Source organism: Thunnus maccoyii, chromosome 13, assembly GCF_910596095.1.
Source record: "Thunnus maccoyii chromosome 13, fThuMac1.1, whole genome shotgun sequence".
In the NCBI taxonomy this organism is placed as follows: domain Eukaryota; kingdom Metazoa; phylum Chordata; class Actinopteri; order Scombriformes; family Scombridae; genus Thunnus; species Thunnus maccoyii.
In genome coordinates, this window is record NC_056545.1 from 1,610,306 (window position 1) to 1,625,949 (window position 15,644).

At 39.4% G+C, this 15,644-nt stretch overlaps 3 protein-coding genes across 3 annotated transcripts; all 3 read right to left on the reverse strand.

The window, feature by feature from the left end:
• Positions 1-1,881: 1,881 nt before the first annotated feature.
• On the reverse strand, positions 1,882-2,871 carry LOC121910472 (odorant receptor 131-2-like). The gene has a single exon (XM_042431702.1). It carries the CDS (start codon positions 2,869-2,871, stop codon positions 1,882-1,884), a length of 990 nt encoding a protein of 329 aa, XP_042287636.1.
• Positions 2,872-6,722: 3,851 nt separating this feature from the next.
• On the reverse strand, positions 6,723-7,712 carry LOC121910473 (odorant receptor 131-2-like). The gene has a single exon (XM_042431703.1). It carries the CDS (start codon positions 7,710-7,712, stop codon positions 6,723-6,725), a length of 990 nt encoding a protein of 329 aa, XP_042287637.1.
• Positions 7,713-14,424: 6,712 nt separating this feature from the next.
• LOC121910474 (odorant receptor 131-2-like) lies at positions 14,425-15,414 on the reverse strand. The gene has a single exon (XM_042431704.1). The coding sequence runs from the start codon at positions 15,412-15,414 to the stop codon at positions 14,425-14,427; it is 990 nt and encodes a 329-aa protein (XP_042287638.1).
• Positions 15,415-15,644: the final 230 nt, after the last annotated feature.

Sequence of the window (15,644 nt, forward strand, 5' to 3'; positions counted from 1 at the left end):
GGAGGACAGCTGCTCTAGTGGTTTAATTTTCTGACACTGTGCAAGGAAATCATTTTTACATATTTTGTAACGGCAGATATTAGTGTTGTTAACTAGTTTGTGCACAGGTTTGCTAACAATTTGGACTCAGTTCATGCAAATGACTAAATATCAACAGACAAATACAAACACACTTGTATTTTAACTTCATGGGCTGCACTTAATTTGAATGCCCTCTACAGTTGTTACTAGCCATGTAAACTCATGTCATGGCTGAGGAGTAAAGAATTTTTCAATTGTGTGTATAAGCTATGACTGAAAAACTATCTTGTTGTCAATATTAGAAAATAAGTTGTTAGAAGTCAGATGTTATGTCATATCTTCTTGTGACTTAATTATTGCACGTCCTCTGTTTCACTTACTCTTCTGCTTGTTAACTAGTTTGTGCACAGGTTTGCTAACAATTTGGATTCAATTCATGCAAATGACTAAATATCAACAGACAAATACAAACACACTCATATTTGAAGTTCATGGGCTGCAGTGCCATGCAATGACATTGCAAATTTGCAGTAACAAGCATGTTGAAATAAGAGTTCACTTAATTTGAATGCCCTCTACAGTTGTTACTAGCCATGTAAACTCATGTCATGGCTGAGGAGTAAAGAACTTTTCAATTGTGTGTATAAGCTATGACTGAAAAACTATCCTGTTGTCAATATTAGAAAATAAGTTGTTAGAAGTCAGATGTTATGTCATATCTTCTTGTGACTTAATTATTGCATGTCCTCTGTTTCACTCACTCTTCTGCTTGTTAACTAGTTTGTGCACAGCTTTGCTAACAATTTGGATTCAATTCATGCAAATGACTAAATATCAACAGACAAATACAAAAACACTCATATTTGAACTTCATGGGCTGCAGTGCCATGCAATGACAATTTGCAGTAACAAGCATGTTGAAATAAGAGTTCACTTAATTTGAATGCTCTCTACACCTCTTACTAGCCATGTAAACTCATGTCATGGCTGAGGAGTAAAGAACTTTTCAATTGTGTGTATAAGCTATGACTGAAAAACTATCCTGTTGTCAATATTAGAAAATAAGTTGTTAGAAGTCAGATGTTATGTCATATCTTCTTGTGACTTAATTATTGCACGTCCTCTGTTTCACTGACTCTTCTGCTTGTTAACTAGTTTGTGCACAGGTTTGCTAACAATTTGGATTCAATTCATGCAAATGACTAAATATCAACAGACAAATACAAACACACTCATATTTGAAGTTCATGGGCTGCAGTGCCATGCAATGACATTGCAAATTTGCAGTAACAAGCATGTTGAAATAAGAGTTCACTTAATTTGAATGCTCTCTACAGCTCTTACTAGCCATGTAAACTCATGTTATGGCTGAGGAGTAAAGAACTTTTCAATTGTGTGTATAAGCTATGACTGAAAAGTAAAACTATCCTGTTGTCAATATTAGAAAATAAGTTGTTAGAAGTCAGATGTTATGTCATATCTTCTTGTGACTTAATTATTGCACGTTTCACTTCCTCTTCTGCTTGATTACATTTTCTTACATAAAAAACTTTATAATTCTCTAAGTAGACTTTATCTCTTGAATGAAAATTCAAAGTTGCAGTAATTTCAATTATGTGCTTTGACTGACCCTCTAACTACCTACTGTCTGTAATGTTACAGCTATGGGAGTGCAGTCCGCACTCAGTTCAAGTAAGAAGAAACTATGTGATTACTATGTACAATTCAAGTAGAGCGGGGCATAATACCATAAGCCACATTATTTTATTTCAGTGTACATTTATATAGAACAGATCACAATAGCATCAGGAACTCACTTGACTTTTCTATTCTCTATGTAGTTGAATATATGGAGATTTATTAAGTGACAAGTATGATGTTAGCCTTGGTTGGGACAACTGAGAGCAAAGGTAAGCATCTCCACTGGCAGCATAGATGGTACATGAGAACAGGTCTGATGGTCTGGTCTCTGATTCCATAGATAAGAGCACTCAGACATCTGGGAAGGATGGTAATACAAAAATAAATAACAATCTGGATGCGCACAAATATGATCCTGTTTAGGTTTTTGGAGATAAAGAACTGTAATGGGTTGTGTATAGCTGAAGAGAGACTGAGGCCCAGCTGCACCAGATGCAGCAGCAGTGTTTTACGAGCTTTACTGGCTGAACTTTGGTCTGTGGAAGCTGATCTGGCTGCTATCATCACACCAACATAGGAAAAAGCGACTACCATACCGGCTGAAACAAACAGAAAACAAGTGTAGGCTTTTTCATAAAGATCTGATATTTGATCAAGCATCATACTGTCTTTGCCACAAAAGTCTGCCATCTGCATGCTCACAAGGTCTTCAAACTGAAAATTTAACATCAATAAAACTTGAGTGAGGACATTTACTGAACTGAAGGTCCAGATCACACATATGGCCACCCCAGTGTTTCTGACAGTGATGATAGCAGTGTGCCTCAGTGGGTAGCATACAGCTACATATCTCTCCAGAGACATCACCACCAGTGTGAGAGGAGAGATTTTATTTGTGAGACTGGCAATCATAATAAGAACACCACATACAGGATAGGTCAGCCTTAATCTACAAGCAGCCAGAATGTACATTAACTGACTCTGTGCCAGCATTACAGTGTCCCCAAAAAGGAGGTTATACAGAAGAATGTAACGGGAGGTCTCTCGAAACACAGGTTTACTCCTCAAGGTGAATAACATGGTCCCATTAATGGAAAGAAACACACAGCATGTCACTGACGTCAGAATGGAAAACAACACTGTTCCCAGTAGCTCCTGATACTGCAGTCCAACAGTGATGTTGGTCTGAGACTGATTTGCGTACAACATATTAGAGAATCCTGTAATAAAAATATGAAACTGTTGATGTTATTGAAGTACAAAGTCACAATGAATCTTGTACAGTTTGTGTTCCCATAAGAGTGAAGATCCTTCGTATTTGGAGCACAGATATCTGTTGATGAGTTCACATGCAAAAATCTGAATCATCCACATACATTTATCCTGTGCAGACAGTTAGTAGGTTAGAGGCCTTGTTTGTTTCAGTGTCGGCAGTGCTGCTCTGCAGCGTTTGCCTGCTTTCACAGACTATATGAGCTCAGTCCTCACACCCACTTCACCTGACACCTTCACATGTAAGCAATAGTGTTGTAAAAAATGCTGAGTGCCGTTATGGGAGACATGATGACATGGACCAGGGAATTGGTAAATAATGTGAGAGGAATTACATCATACAACATGATAGAATTATGAGTAGTGTGGTATTGTTTATTTTTGTTGTTGTTATTGATGTTTTATTATAATAATTGTAAAAAGAGGGTCTGTGGATGAATAACTCATGACCTGAGTGAGGGCATGATGATCTTCCTTTAAAAAGGTTAGTCAACAAAGACAGTTTCCCCCTTGTCCTTTGTGATGGACAGAAAATTCAACCCCATCAGTTCTACAGGATAGAAAGGGCTGTTCCTATAGTTTGTTCATAAAAATCCCATTTGTTCACAAACATGCTATCACAGCACAGCTTTAGTAGTCGGATGATCTGGCACAAGTTCAGGTTGGTTCTAATTTGCCAGCTGAGGTCCTGTGTTAGCTGCTATTTAATATCCACTTCCGTTGCCCTAGTGGAGGTGCTGGCAAATGGTACATTGACATCAAAGGATGACAGTCTCTTTGAAGGGAACAGTTTTAAGTTCTATATCTCTATCACAGAGCAGGAATTATACCACAGCCAAACAGCCAGTGCCATGGATGCCCCGGAGTGTGGCTGTAAAGCCCCTTCTAAAATTAATTACCCACACGGCCGATTTGCTATGCCCTGTTATGAACTGGCCGTTGTGCCCTTAAATGAGAGTTGCAGATTTTCCACTTAAAACTACATGCGACGCAGCAAATAAACAGACTTAACGTTACCTAATGTCTCCGTCATCATGTTGGACATTAACAGTAGCACAAGATTTCTCCCACTCCCACAAATATATGTATGACATTAACAGCTAGCACGCAAGCTAACATTAGCTAACAACGTCATGTGGTAAACACAAGCGGCTAAACACTGGACAATAAAATTATTTTCTCCAGCTGTTAGCATTTATCAGACTGCCTGTTTATCTTTTTGAGCTCCTTATCATCTGTCACAGTTGTATTTGGCAGCTTGACATATTCTGTTTCTGCAGTAGAGACGTCAGAAGATGCTTTGGACTCGTTTTTACTTGTCATGAATTTATTTCCTCCATGGCAGAAAAACACACTACACAAGACTTCAGAAACTCCTGCAGGTTAAACTGGACTAACAAAACACCTTTAGAGCTGACTGACTCTAACACCCTCACTATAAACAGACTTTATGACACTCGCTAGCCTAGCAACATTAATGCTACAAACAACTTGTATTGCAACACTCCATGTAGGAGCCAGTTTTACAAATCTGATGTTGTGAGCATGTAATTGTCCAGCCATTAGCAGTGTGTTTATGCAAATTAAGCTATAGACCGACATGTGTAACTGGTCAAAAGTAATCTTGGTGGTTAACTGTTGGCATGCCTAACCAGGATATTGCTGCTTACGGTTAGCTAACTACGAATGTACATAAAGTTTGTAACTTGCTGTGAGATCTTACGGGTTGCTAATATTTTAGCGTGATGCAACATTAACACTCAAACACAAAGACACACACACATACACACACATGCACACATCCATTACTCTGTAAGCAGTCACTTCTCAGTTAAGACAGATCAGGACAGTCTGTCGGCTGTTACATGACTCGCAGCTCTCATCCGAGCCTCTCCTTGAGAAGTCAGGATGGTCAGTACGTCAGTATTTTTTAATATTTATCGTTTAAAAAAGTGTTAAGTAATTTTTGTGACTGCTCCTATGATCTTAAATGTTAATAGTTGCACGGGTGTTGAAACTTGTTCAGATCGATCACCCTTATCCCATTTATAGACTTTATTTTATTATTAAACAGTAACAATTAATATAATGAATGTTCACATTTTTAAAAAAATCAATCAAAAAGCATTTTGTGGAAAAGTCAAACATTCACTGTATAGTTTTAATAAACTCTATTTCAATACACTGACTCCTAATTGTTGATTATATACGGTTTTGTCTTCATACAATGTAGTTATCCCTTATTGTTATTGCGCCATTGGTTTTGGCCTTGGTGGCCTACATTTTGGCCATAATGCCCCAATAAATTTGTATTTATCAAAGGCCAAAGTGGCTTTGCCCTAAAAGTTACTTAATTCCAGGCCTGATATCATACTGTTTATAGAACACTAAAAAATAAGTTGCCATACAGGCAGAAGTTCAATCGGAATGAAAAATATTCACACAATTGTCTGAATTATTTCCTTTTTTCAAACTACAAAGAAAAACCCTGAAACTCTTTTTAAATTAATATTTTTTTCTCTGGTGTTCTTTCAGTATTTTATGTAAAAAAAATGTAAATATATACAGGCAGGGGCATTCATCCTGTGTTTGTGAGGTCAGATTTACATGTTCATTTTATTTCACTTCAATAGCTCGTGTGTTAGAATGCTAAAATGGTTGTCATGGTTACTTGCTGAATGTGATAATGTCAAAATGCTAATATTTAATGATAACATGCAGTCATGGTAAACATTGCATGCTAAATATCAAGGGTGTGTTCAGCCAAATCACAAAAACATATTTTCCCTCCAGTGGTATCTACCCGTGCAGATAGTTTTGTGTTTTTTGTCAAGTTTTGAGATATTGCTTAGATTTCTGCCTCCATCCCAATACAACAGAGATGAGTTAAATTTTGTCTATAGTTCTCAGAGCATTGTAAAATGACTTTTAAAGAAGTGAACAGCAACACCACTTTCCAGAATCAATGTTCTCCATAACTCTACGACAAACTTTGGAACTCCGATGAAAAGTGATCACATACCTGAAAATCTGAGCAAATAAATAATAATAACGGCAGGTGTTAGTGTTGTTAACTAGTTTGTGCACAGGTTTGCTAACAATTTGGATTCAATTCATGCAAATGACTAAATATTAACAGACAAATACAAACACACTCATATTTGAACTTCATGGGCTGCAGTGCCATGCAATGACATTGCAAATTTGCAGTTACAAGCATGTTGAAATAAGAGTTCACTTAATTTGAATGCTCTCTACAGCTCTTACTAGCCATGTAAACTCATGTCATGGCTGAGGAGTCAAGAACTTTTCAATTGTGTGTATAAGCTATGACTGAAAAGTAAAACTATCCTGTTGTCAATATTAGAAAATAAGTTGTTAGAAGTCAGATGTTATGTAATATCTTCTTGTGACTTAATTATTGCACGTCCTGTTTCACTTTCTCTTCTGCTTGATTACATTTTCTTGCATAAAAAACTTTATAATTCTCTAAGTAGACTTTATCTCTTGAATGAAAATTCAAGGTTGCAGTAATTTCAATGGTGTGCTTTGACTGACCCTCTAACTACCTACTGTCTGTAATGTTACAGCTATGGGAGTGCAGTCTGCACTCAGTTCAAGTAAGAAGAAACTATGTGATTACTATGTACAATTCAAGTAGAGCGGGGCATAATACCGTAAGCCACATAATTTTATTTCAGTGTACATTTATATATAACAGATCACAATAGCATCAGGAACTCACTTGACTTTTCTATTCTCTATGTAGTTGAATATATGGAGATTTATTAAGTGACAAGTATGATGTTAACCTTGGTTGGGACAACTGAGAGCAAAGGTAAGCATCTCCACTGGCAGCATAGATGGTACATGAGAACAGGTCTGATGGTCTGGTCTCTGATTCCATAGATAAGAGCACTCAGACATCTTGGAAGGATGATAATACAAAAATAAAAAACATTCTGGATGCGCACAAATATGATCCTGTCGAGGATTTTGGAGATAAAGAACAGTAATGGGTTGTATATAGTTGAAGAGAGACCAAGGCCCAGCTGCACCAGATGCAGCAGCAGTGTTTTACGAGCTTTACTGGCTGAACTTTGGTCTGTGGAAGCTGATCTGGCTGCTATCATCACACCAACATAGGAACAAGCGACTACCATACCGGCTGAAACAAACATTAAACAAGTGTAGGCTTTTTCATAAAGATCTAATATTTGATCAAGCGTCATACTTTCTTTGCCACAAAAGTCTGCCATCTGCATGCTCACAAGGTCTTCAAACTGAAAATTTAACATCAATAAAACTTGAGTGAGGACATTTACTGAACTGAAGGTCCAGATCACACATATGGCCACCCCAGTGTTTCTGATAGTGATGATAGTAGTGTGCCTCAGTGGGTAGCATACAGCTACATATCTCTCCAGAGACATCAACACCAGTGTGAGAGGAGAGATTTTGTTTGTGAGCTCGGCGAGCATAACAAGAACACCACATACAGGATAGGTCAGCCTTAATCTACAAGCAGCCAGAATGTACATTAACTGACTCTGTGCCATCTGTACAGTGTCTCCAAAAAGGAGGTTATACAGAAGAATGTAACGGGAGGTCTCTCGAAACACAGGTTTACTCCTCATGGTGAATAGCATAGTCCCATTAATGAAGAGAAACACACAGCATGGCACTGACGTCAGAATGGAAAACATCACTAATCCCAGTAACTCCTGATACTGCAGTCCAACAGTGATGTTGGTCTGCGACTGATTTGCGTACAACATCTTAAAGAAACACTATAAACATCAAAAAGATTAACCTGTTGATATATATAAATGCTGTCTAGTTTGTATCTCTAACAGTGACAACATCCCATCTTTAAAGCAGGGAAGACCTCTTAGTTCACATCTAAAACCCACAATCATTGATATGCTTTTACCCTGTGCAGACAGTAAGCAGCTTGTTTCCATGTATGCAGAGCTGGTCTGCAGGGTTTGCCTGCTCTCACATGTTGTTTATGAACTATGTCTTTCCACCTTGTTCATGTGACATTACGTCAGCACTGTTAACAGATGTGGTTTGGGATTCTACTTGGACATGTGTTACGACCTTTACTGTCTAGAGGGGGACACAAGGAGTAACATAATTAGGTGACCCAAAACCCTATGCAAAAACTGTGAGAGAGAGGCCACTAAAACAATTGCAAAGTGTAACAGGGAGCACCATTTATTAACAAAAAGGATTATTGACAGATAAACTGACTGATATAGTAAAAGAAAAGGAAGCAACTTAGGTGTCAGGGTCTCCAAGGCCAAAACACCAAACAAAATCCCTCTCTAACTAGAAAAGAAAAGTCTCACTTGTTGCAGAATGGAAAAAAGGATGATGCTACGCTGCCTGGCTAGCCACAAAACAGGACAAAAAAGGGAGAGCAAAAAAAGGCAGAGAACCCCTACAAAGCTTCCTGAAAATCATCAGCAAGTTACACAGAGCTATATCCAAGGTGCTGACAGCAACACAATATGAACAGCAAACTCGACAGCACCAGCCCAACCAGCAGCTCAGTGGCAAAATGGCCGAAGCACTGGTTCAGGGGGTTTGATATACAACTTCACTGACGATCGGACACAGTTCAGGTGCGGGCAATCCAAACATGCAGAGAGGAGCGTGGCAGACCTGAAACACACAGACATTATAACAACATGTTATAGGAAAGTCCTGGTATTTTTTTAAACTGGTGTATTTTTCTCATAAATGTTGCCATTGTGACTTTATGGGTCATCGTAACTTTGTACTTGCCACTTTAGTTGTAGAGATTCAGGGAAACAAGGAAAAACAACTTTTAATCCATTCAAGTTTAACTGAATGAAGAGATAGTATAACTACATATAGTTTTATTTTCAACATAAGCACTGCAAGAAATGTCAACCCCTCATCCTAAAGGATACTAGTTTATTTATTTATTTTATTTGTGAGTGACCATGTACAGTATCAAACATAAATGTTATTGCTTTACATACTGTACCAGAGATACCTTACAGCAAAATTTCATTTGCAATTCCATAATTAAAACATATGCACAATAACAAAACAATACGAAGAAAAAAAACAAACAATAACACAGGACAAATAATACAAAGTTACACACAGTAGCACATCACATGCATCCACAATGTCAACTGGCAATGACAAAGTGGAAATTATGGCCTTAGTTTCGTAGGTGTCTATATGTGTGTGTTTTTCCTATCGTGTTTCTCCAGGTTCCACCTCCCCCCTTCCTACTCTGCTGTGGGTGGTGGATCATACCTGTGAGCAATGATGATGATGAAGGCCTGGAGCTTAAAAAAGCCTGAGGAGAGGTATAAACGGGGCCAGTGGGTCATTTGGCAGCATTTGCGCTGTCTGTGTGTGATTAATCATATGCAAGTGGTCGTGTACCAGGTTCAGTAGGTTTTACTCCTGTTTGGAAGGGAGGGTGGTGATCATTTTTGGTTTGGCCTACTGTATGTGGTCTCTCTTGTAGCTGGACCAGCCTCCCCCTTTTTTTTGCTTTATTTCATGAAAACATCAGTTTCCCTTTCTTCCTTTCTCCTGGGCTGATTTTGTTTAATGCGTTGCTCTGTTTCATCCCCTGAATTTAAATTTGGGGACGTAACACATTTGGGGGCTCGTCCAGAATCGAAAGAAGACCAATAAATTTATTTATTGTTTTAAGTTTATTAATTAAGTTCATTTATTGTTATATTGTTTTTTGTGTGTTGTTTCCGGTGGCTGTCACAGTGGGTATTGGTGTCGGGTGTCCATTGTCTAGCCTTCACTAAGCATTACAACGGCTCCCTCAGTTAGATAGGTGAGTGTCCCGCTGGGCTGTATCAGTCTTTCTATCGGGCATTCCTTTTTTATTTTGCCTTTCTTATTTTTGTAAACCCTAGGCAGGGATAAAGTTCCCTGGTGGAGTTAGGTGTTTCAGGGCTCTGGCCACTGAAGTTTCAGCCTTTTAAGTCACCTCAGGCCCGGCATGCTCTAGAAGATAGGTAGGTAAAGTTTGGGTTAGGCAGGATGTGGGGGAATTTGTTTTTGTAAGGTCAGGCAGAGTATTTGACCATTGTGTGTGTGGCATCCAGTATCAGGATCATTGTATTCACCACTGGTAGATGTGGTGAATGTGGACCGTAGTTATATGGGTGAGTTGTAGTGGTGGGGATCTCATGTTAGCCTAGCATAGCCTAGCCTAGTTTAGCCTGGTGAAAGCTATGGTGTTGTCCTGTGTGTGTCCATGTGTTTGCTTGAGAATGAGAATGGCAACATTTAACTTGGATGAGTTTTTGGCTAATCCTACTTTCAGTCAATTTGATTATTGCAGGAAAAAAGATGTGTGTGTTAGCGCTGAGTTTGACAGTATTCCTGTCCTGTCTGTTCTGCTGTCTGTAATTGTGCTTCCATCCAGTTCCCTGAAGTAATCTCTTTGTGGAAGATCACTGAATCAGCCATAACTAGAGCTCTAACAAAGTTCTTTACTACCTTTGGGCTACAAACAGACTTTACAGTCTTTAGGTGTCTCTCACTCAGTGTCCAGTGTGTACCACCTAGGGTCACAAGGCACATTTGAACATTGGCATTAAACCCTGAAGTCAGTGTTTAGAAAGTACTGTCATGATACAAGATGAAGCTGGGATGAAGGGTACCCATTTGTTCTCTTTGCCATCCATGATACTAAACAGGGGTCTCTTGGGCCCTAAGAAAGTGTTCAAAGAGCAGTTCATTTCTGGTTCTTCTTCAAAGACTAATGTGTTGGATTTTGTCTCCTAGTGTAGGGAACAGCTGCATTGCGCCTCCTAATCGACAAGAGAAGCTCTCTCTTCCTCCCAGAGTAGTATGAAGAAGTGGTTTGACAGGAAAGTGGTTGAGCAACAGTTCAGTCTGGGAATCAGGTTTTGGTCTTACTACCAGTGCCTGGCTCTGCCCTCACTGCCAGCTTTTCAGGTCCCTATGTGGTAGAAAGCAAAGTCTCCAATACCAATTATGTCATCCACACACCTGGGCGGAGAAGAAAAACACTTATGCCATTTTAACATGTTAAAGTCCTATCCTTCCCAAGAAGCTGTTCAGGGGAAGCAGGAAAATCTGCAGAGACTGCTGCCCCCAGTGAAAGATCTGCTCTTTTGGTTTGTGCTGGATCTTTGCCTGATGATGGTTTGGTAGAGCTTACTGATGGTCAGCAGTGTGGTAGGTTGTTTGAGTTTATCTCAAATATTGAGTCACAACTCTCTTACCTGCCTGAACGTCAGCACGATGAAGTAGTCCATTTACTCCATTCCTACCCCACTCTGTTAAGTGATGTGCCATCTTGTATCAATGTGTTACAGCATGACATTGATGTCAGTTCTGCTGCTCATATTCAACAACATGCTTGGAAACATTTTAGGAAAGAGAGATAATGAAGAAAGAGGCTGAATGCTTGCTGGAAAACTGTTAAGCCAAGCCTAGTTATAATCCCTGGAGTTCCCTGTGTTTACTAACTCCTAAATCTGATGGCGCCCCTTGTTTCTGTAAGACTTCTGTAAAGTTAACGCAGTAACTGTACCAGATTCCTTCCCCTCACCTTGCACAGAAGACTACATCAATAGCATTGGTTCAGCTGTGTTCATCGCCATGCTAGATCTACACAAAGGATACTGGCAGTTTCCTTTGAGCCCCAGAGCTTCTGACATCTCTGCATTTGTAACACCTGTCTACTTTTTGCAGTATACAGTGATGGCATTTGGTATGAGCAATGCACCCACTTTTCAGTGCCTGATGCACTTGGTGTTAGGAGATCCCCCATTGTAATATGCATCTTCATGATGTGGTGGTGTACACTAACACGGTGGGGGGGGGGGGGGGGGGGGTCATCTTTCCCATCTGGCAGAGGCGTTGTTGACCCCCAGTCTTGCTAAATATGAGCTTGGTAAGGCTACCATTACATGCCTAGGGAAACAGGTTGGTCTGGCAGATGTCAAGGTCTCAGCTATGTTGCTCCTACTACCAAACATGAACTTTGACTTTCTTGGGCATGGCTGGTTACTATTGGTGTTTTTGCAGAAGTTTCTCTGTGGTGGCTGCTCCGCTTACTAAGCTGTGTAGTCCTTCCTTTTGTGTGGGATGAAGAATATGACCATGCCTTTAATCCTGCTAAGTCCCTCCTCTACAGTGGTCCTGTCTTGGCTGTTCCTAACTTCTCTCTTCCCTTTAAACTAAAAGTGGATGCCAGTGCTTCTGGAGCCGGTGCTGTGCTGCTGCAGGACGGAGAGGGTGATGAGAGCCGCCCAGTGTGTTACTTCTCTATCAAGTTCAAACGCCATAAACTGAACTATTCCACTATTGAGAAGGAGACATTAGCCGTGGTCCTTGCCCTCCAGCACTTGGTTGGTTCCATCCCCAGTGATCATGGACACTGACCACAACCCTCTTGTCTTTCTGTCTCGAATGTACAACCACAACCAGTGGTTGATGCTTGGTGCAGGGTCTCAACATTGAGATCAAGCACAAAAGAGGGATGGACAATGTAGTGGTTTACACACTGTCCTGTGTGTGTGTGTGTGTGTGTGTGTGTGTGTGTGTGTGTGGTTAATCAAATGCGAATGGTTGTGTACCCAGTTTGGAAGATTTTACTCCAATTTGGAAGGGAAGGTGGTGATCATTTTTGGTTTGGCCTAACTTAATTTAACTATTGTTGCTTTTTGGTCCTGGTATCATCGGATAATTCGTAATTCATTTGTAATTCAAAAATCGTTTCAAAACAAAAAAACGTTTTTGGTGTCAGAATCAAATAACGAAAAACTAATCAAACCCGGCCTGTTTTTGGTTTTTGCCGATTCGTTTTACCGTTATTCCTTTTTGGCTCGAATATTGAGCAGGTCTGCAGACATTCAGCCAATTCGTTTTTCCGTTTGAAACCAAAAACGGAAGTCACATGGTTTTTTCCTTTTTTCATTTTAAACCAAAAATGAAAAACGAAATCACATAATCTATTCCTTTTTTGCTTCCCAACAAAAATCCAGAAAACCAAATTCAAAAGACCATACAATTTTGGTTCAGAAATCAAGTATTTTTGTCAGTTTTGTACGATAACAGAAGCGGCTACATTAGCCTACCCATGATCCTCAGCGACCGTTCCTATGGTGAAGACGCCATTAAAACCAGGCATGCCCAAGAGTGCTGGAACGTGACACAGCCGCTTACTGTGGACATTAAACTCTACCTCTTCCGGTCCCTGTAGGCTGTATTGCTTTTTAAATAATGTCAAGCAGTGTGAGAAACTCTCCAGGAGAAATAGAATTAAACTTTATTTTCTGAGATAAAATCTGATGGAGCTCAGGATTTATCAGGAGGACAGCTGCTCTAGTGGTTTAATTTTCTGATACTGTGCAAGGAAATCATTTTTACATATTTTGTAACGGCAGATATTAGTGTTGTTAACTAGTTTATGCACAGGTTTGCTAACAATTTGGATTCAATTCATGCAAATGACTAAATATCAACAGACAAATACAAACACACTTGTATTTTAACTTCATGAGCTGCACTTAATTTGAATGCCCTCTACAGTTATTACTAGCCATGTAAACTCATGTCATGGCTGAGGAGTAAAGAATTTTTCAATTGTGTGTATAAGCTATGACTGAAAAACTATCTTGTTGTCAATATTAGAAAATAAGTTGTTAGAAGTCAGATGTTATGTCATATCTTCTTGTGACTTAATTATTGCATGTCCTCTGTTTCACTCACTCTTCTGCTTGTTAACTAGTTTGTGCACAGCTTTGCTAACAATTTGGATTCAATTCATGCAAATGACTAAATATCAACAGACAAATACAAACACACTCATATTTGAACTTCATGGGCTGCAGTGCCATGCAATGACATTGCAAATTTGCAGTTACAAGCATGTTGAAATAAGAGTTCACTTAATTTGAATGCTCTCTACAGCTCTTACTAACCATGTAAACTCATGTCATGGCTGAGGAGTAAAGAACTTTTCAATTGTGTGTATGAGCTATGACTGAAAAGTAAAACTATCCTGTTGTCAATATTAGAAAATAAGTTGTTAGCAGTCAGATGTTATGTCATATCTTCTTGTGACTTAATTATTGCACGTCCTGTTTCACTTTCTCTTCTGCTTGATTACATTTTCTTACATAAAAAACTTTCTAATTCTCTAAGTAGACTTTATCTCTTGAATGAAAATTCAAGGTTGCAGTAATTTCAATGGTGTGCTTTGACTGACCCTCTAACTACCTATTGTCTGTAATGTTACAGCTATGGGAGTGCGGTCTGCACTCAGTTCAAGTAAGAAGAAACTATGTGATTACTATGTACAATTCAAGTAGAGCGGGGCATAATACCATAAGCCACATTATTTTATTTCAGTGTACATTTATATAGAACAGATCACAATAGCATCAGGAACTCACTTGACTTTTCTATTCTCTATGTAGTTGAATATATGGAGATTTATTAAGTGACAAGTATGATGTTAGCCTTGGTTGGGACAACTGAGAGCAAAGGTAAGCATCTCCACTGGCAGCATAGATGGTACATGAGAACAGGTCTGATGGTCTGGTCTCTGATTCCATAGATAAGAGCACTCAGACATCTGGGAAGGATGATAATACAAAAATAAATAACAATCTGGATGCGCACAAATATGATCCTGTTTAGGTTTTTGGAGATAAAGAACAGTAATGGGTTGTGTATAGTTGAAGACAGACTGAGGCCCAGCTGCACCAGATGCAGCAGCAGTGTTTTACGAGCTTTACTGGCTGAACTTTGGTCTGTGGAAGCTGATCTGGCTGCTATCATCACACCAACATAGGAAAAAGCGACTGCCATACCGGCTGAAACAAACAGAAAACAAGTGTAGGCTTTTTCATAAAGATCTGATATTTGATCAAGCATCATACTGTCTTTGCCACAAAAGTCTGCCATCTGCATGCTCACAAGGTCTTCAAACTGAAAATTTAACATCAATAAAACTTGAGTGAGGACATTTACTGAACTGAAGGTCCAGATCACACATATGGCCACCCCAGTGTTTCTGACAGTGATGATAGTAGTGTGCCTCAGTGGGTAGCACACAGCTACATATCTCTCCAGAGACATCAACACCAGTGTGAGAGGAGAGATTTTGTTTGTGAGACTGGCGATCATAATAAGAACACCACATACAGGATAGGTCAGCCTTAATCTACAAGCACCGAGAATGTACATTAACTGGCTATGAGCCAGCAGTACAGTGTCCCCAAAAAGGAGGTTATACAGAAGAATGTAACGGGAGGTCTCTCGAAACACAGGTTTACTCCTCAAAGTGAATAACATGGTCCCATTAATGGAAAGAAACACACAGCATGTCACTGACGTCAGAATGGCAAACAACACTGTTCCCAGTAGCTCCTGATACTGCAGTCCAACAGTGATGTTGGTCTGAGACTGATTTGCGTACAACATATTAGAGAATCCTGTAATAAAAATATGAAACTGTTGATGTTATTGAAGTACAAAGTCACAATGAATCTTGTACAGTTTGTGTTCCCATAAGAGTGAAGATCCTTCGTATTTGGAGCACAGATATCTGTTGATGAGTTCACATGCAAAAATCTGAATCATCCACATACATTTATCCTGTGCAGACAGTTAATAGGTTAGAGGCCTTGTCTGTTTCAGTGTCGGCAGTGCTG

What these genes read in the sequence shown, in the direction of transcription:
- LOC121910472 (XM_042431702.1), bottom strand. Translation starts at nt 2,871, where the DNA reads ATGTTGTACGCAAATCAGTCTCAGACCAACATCACTGTTGGACTGCAG.
- LOC121910474 (XM_042431704.1), bottom strand. Translation starts at nt 15,414, where the DNA reads ATGTTGTACGCAAATCAGTCTCAGACCAACATCACTGTTGGACTGCAG.
- LOC121910473 (XM_042431703.1), bottom strand. Translation starts at nt 7,712, where the DNA reads ATGTTGTACGCAAATCAGTCGCAGACCAACATCACTGTTGGACTGCAG.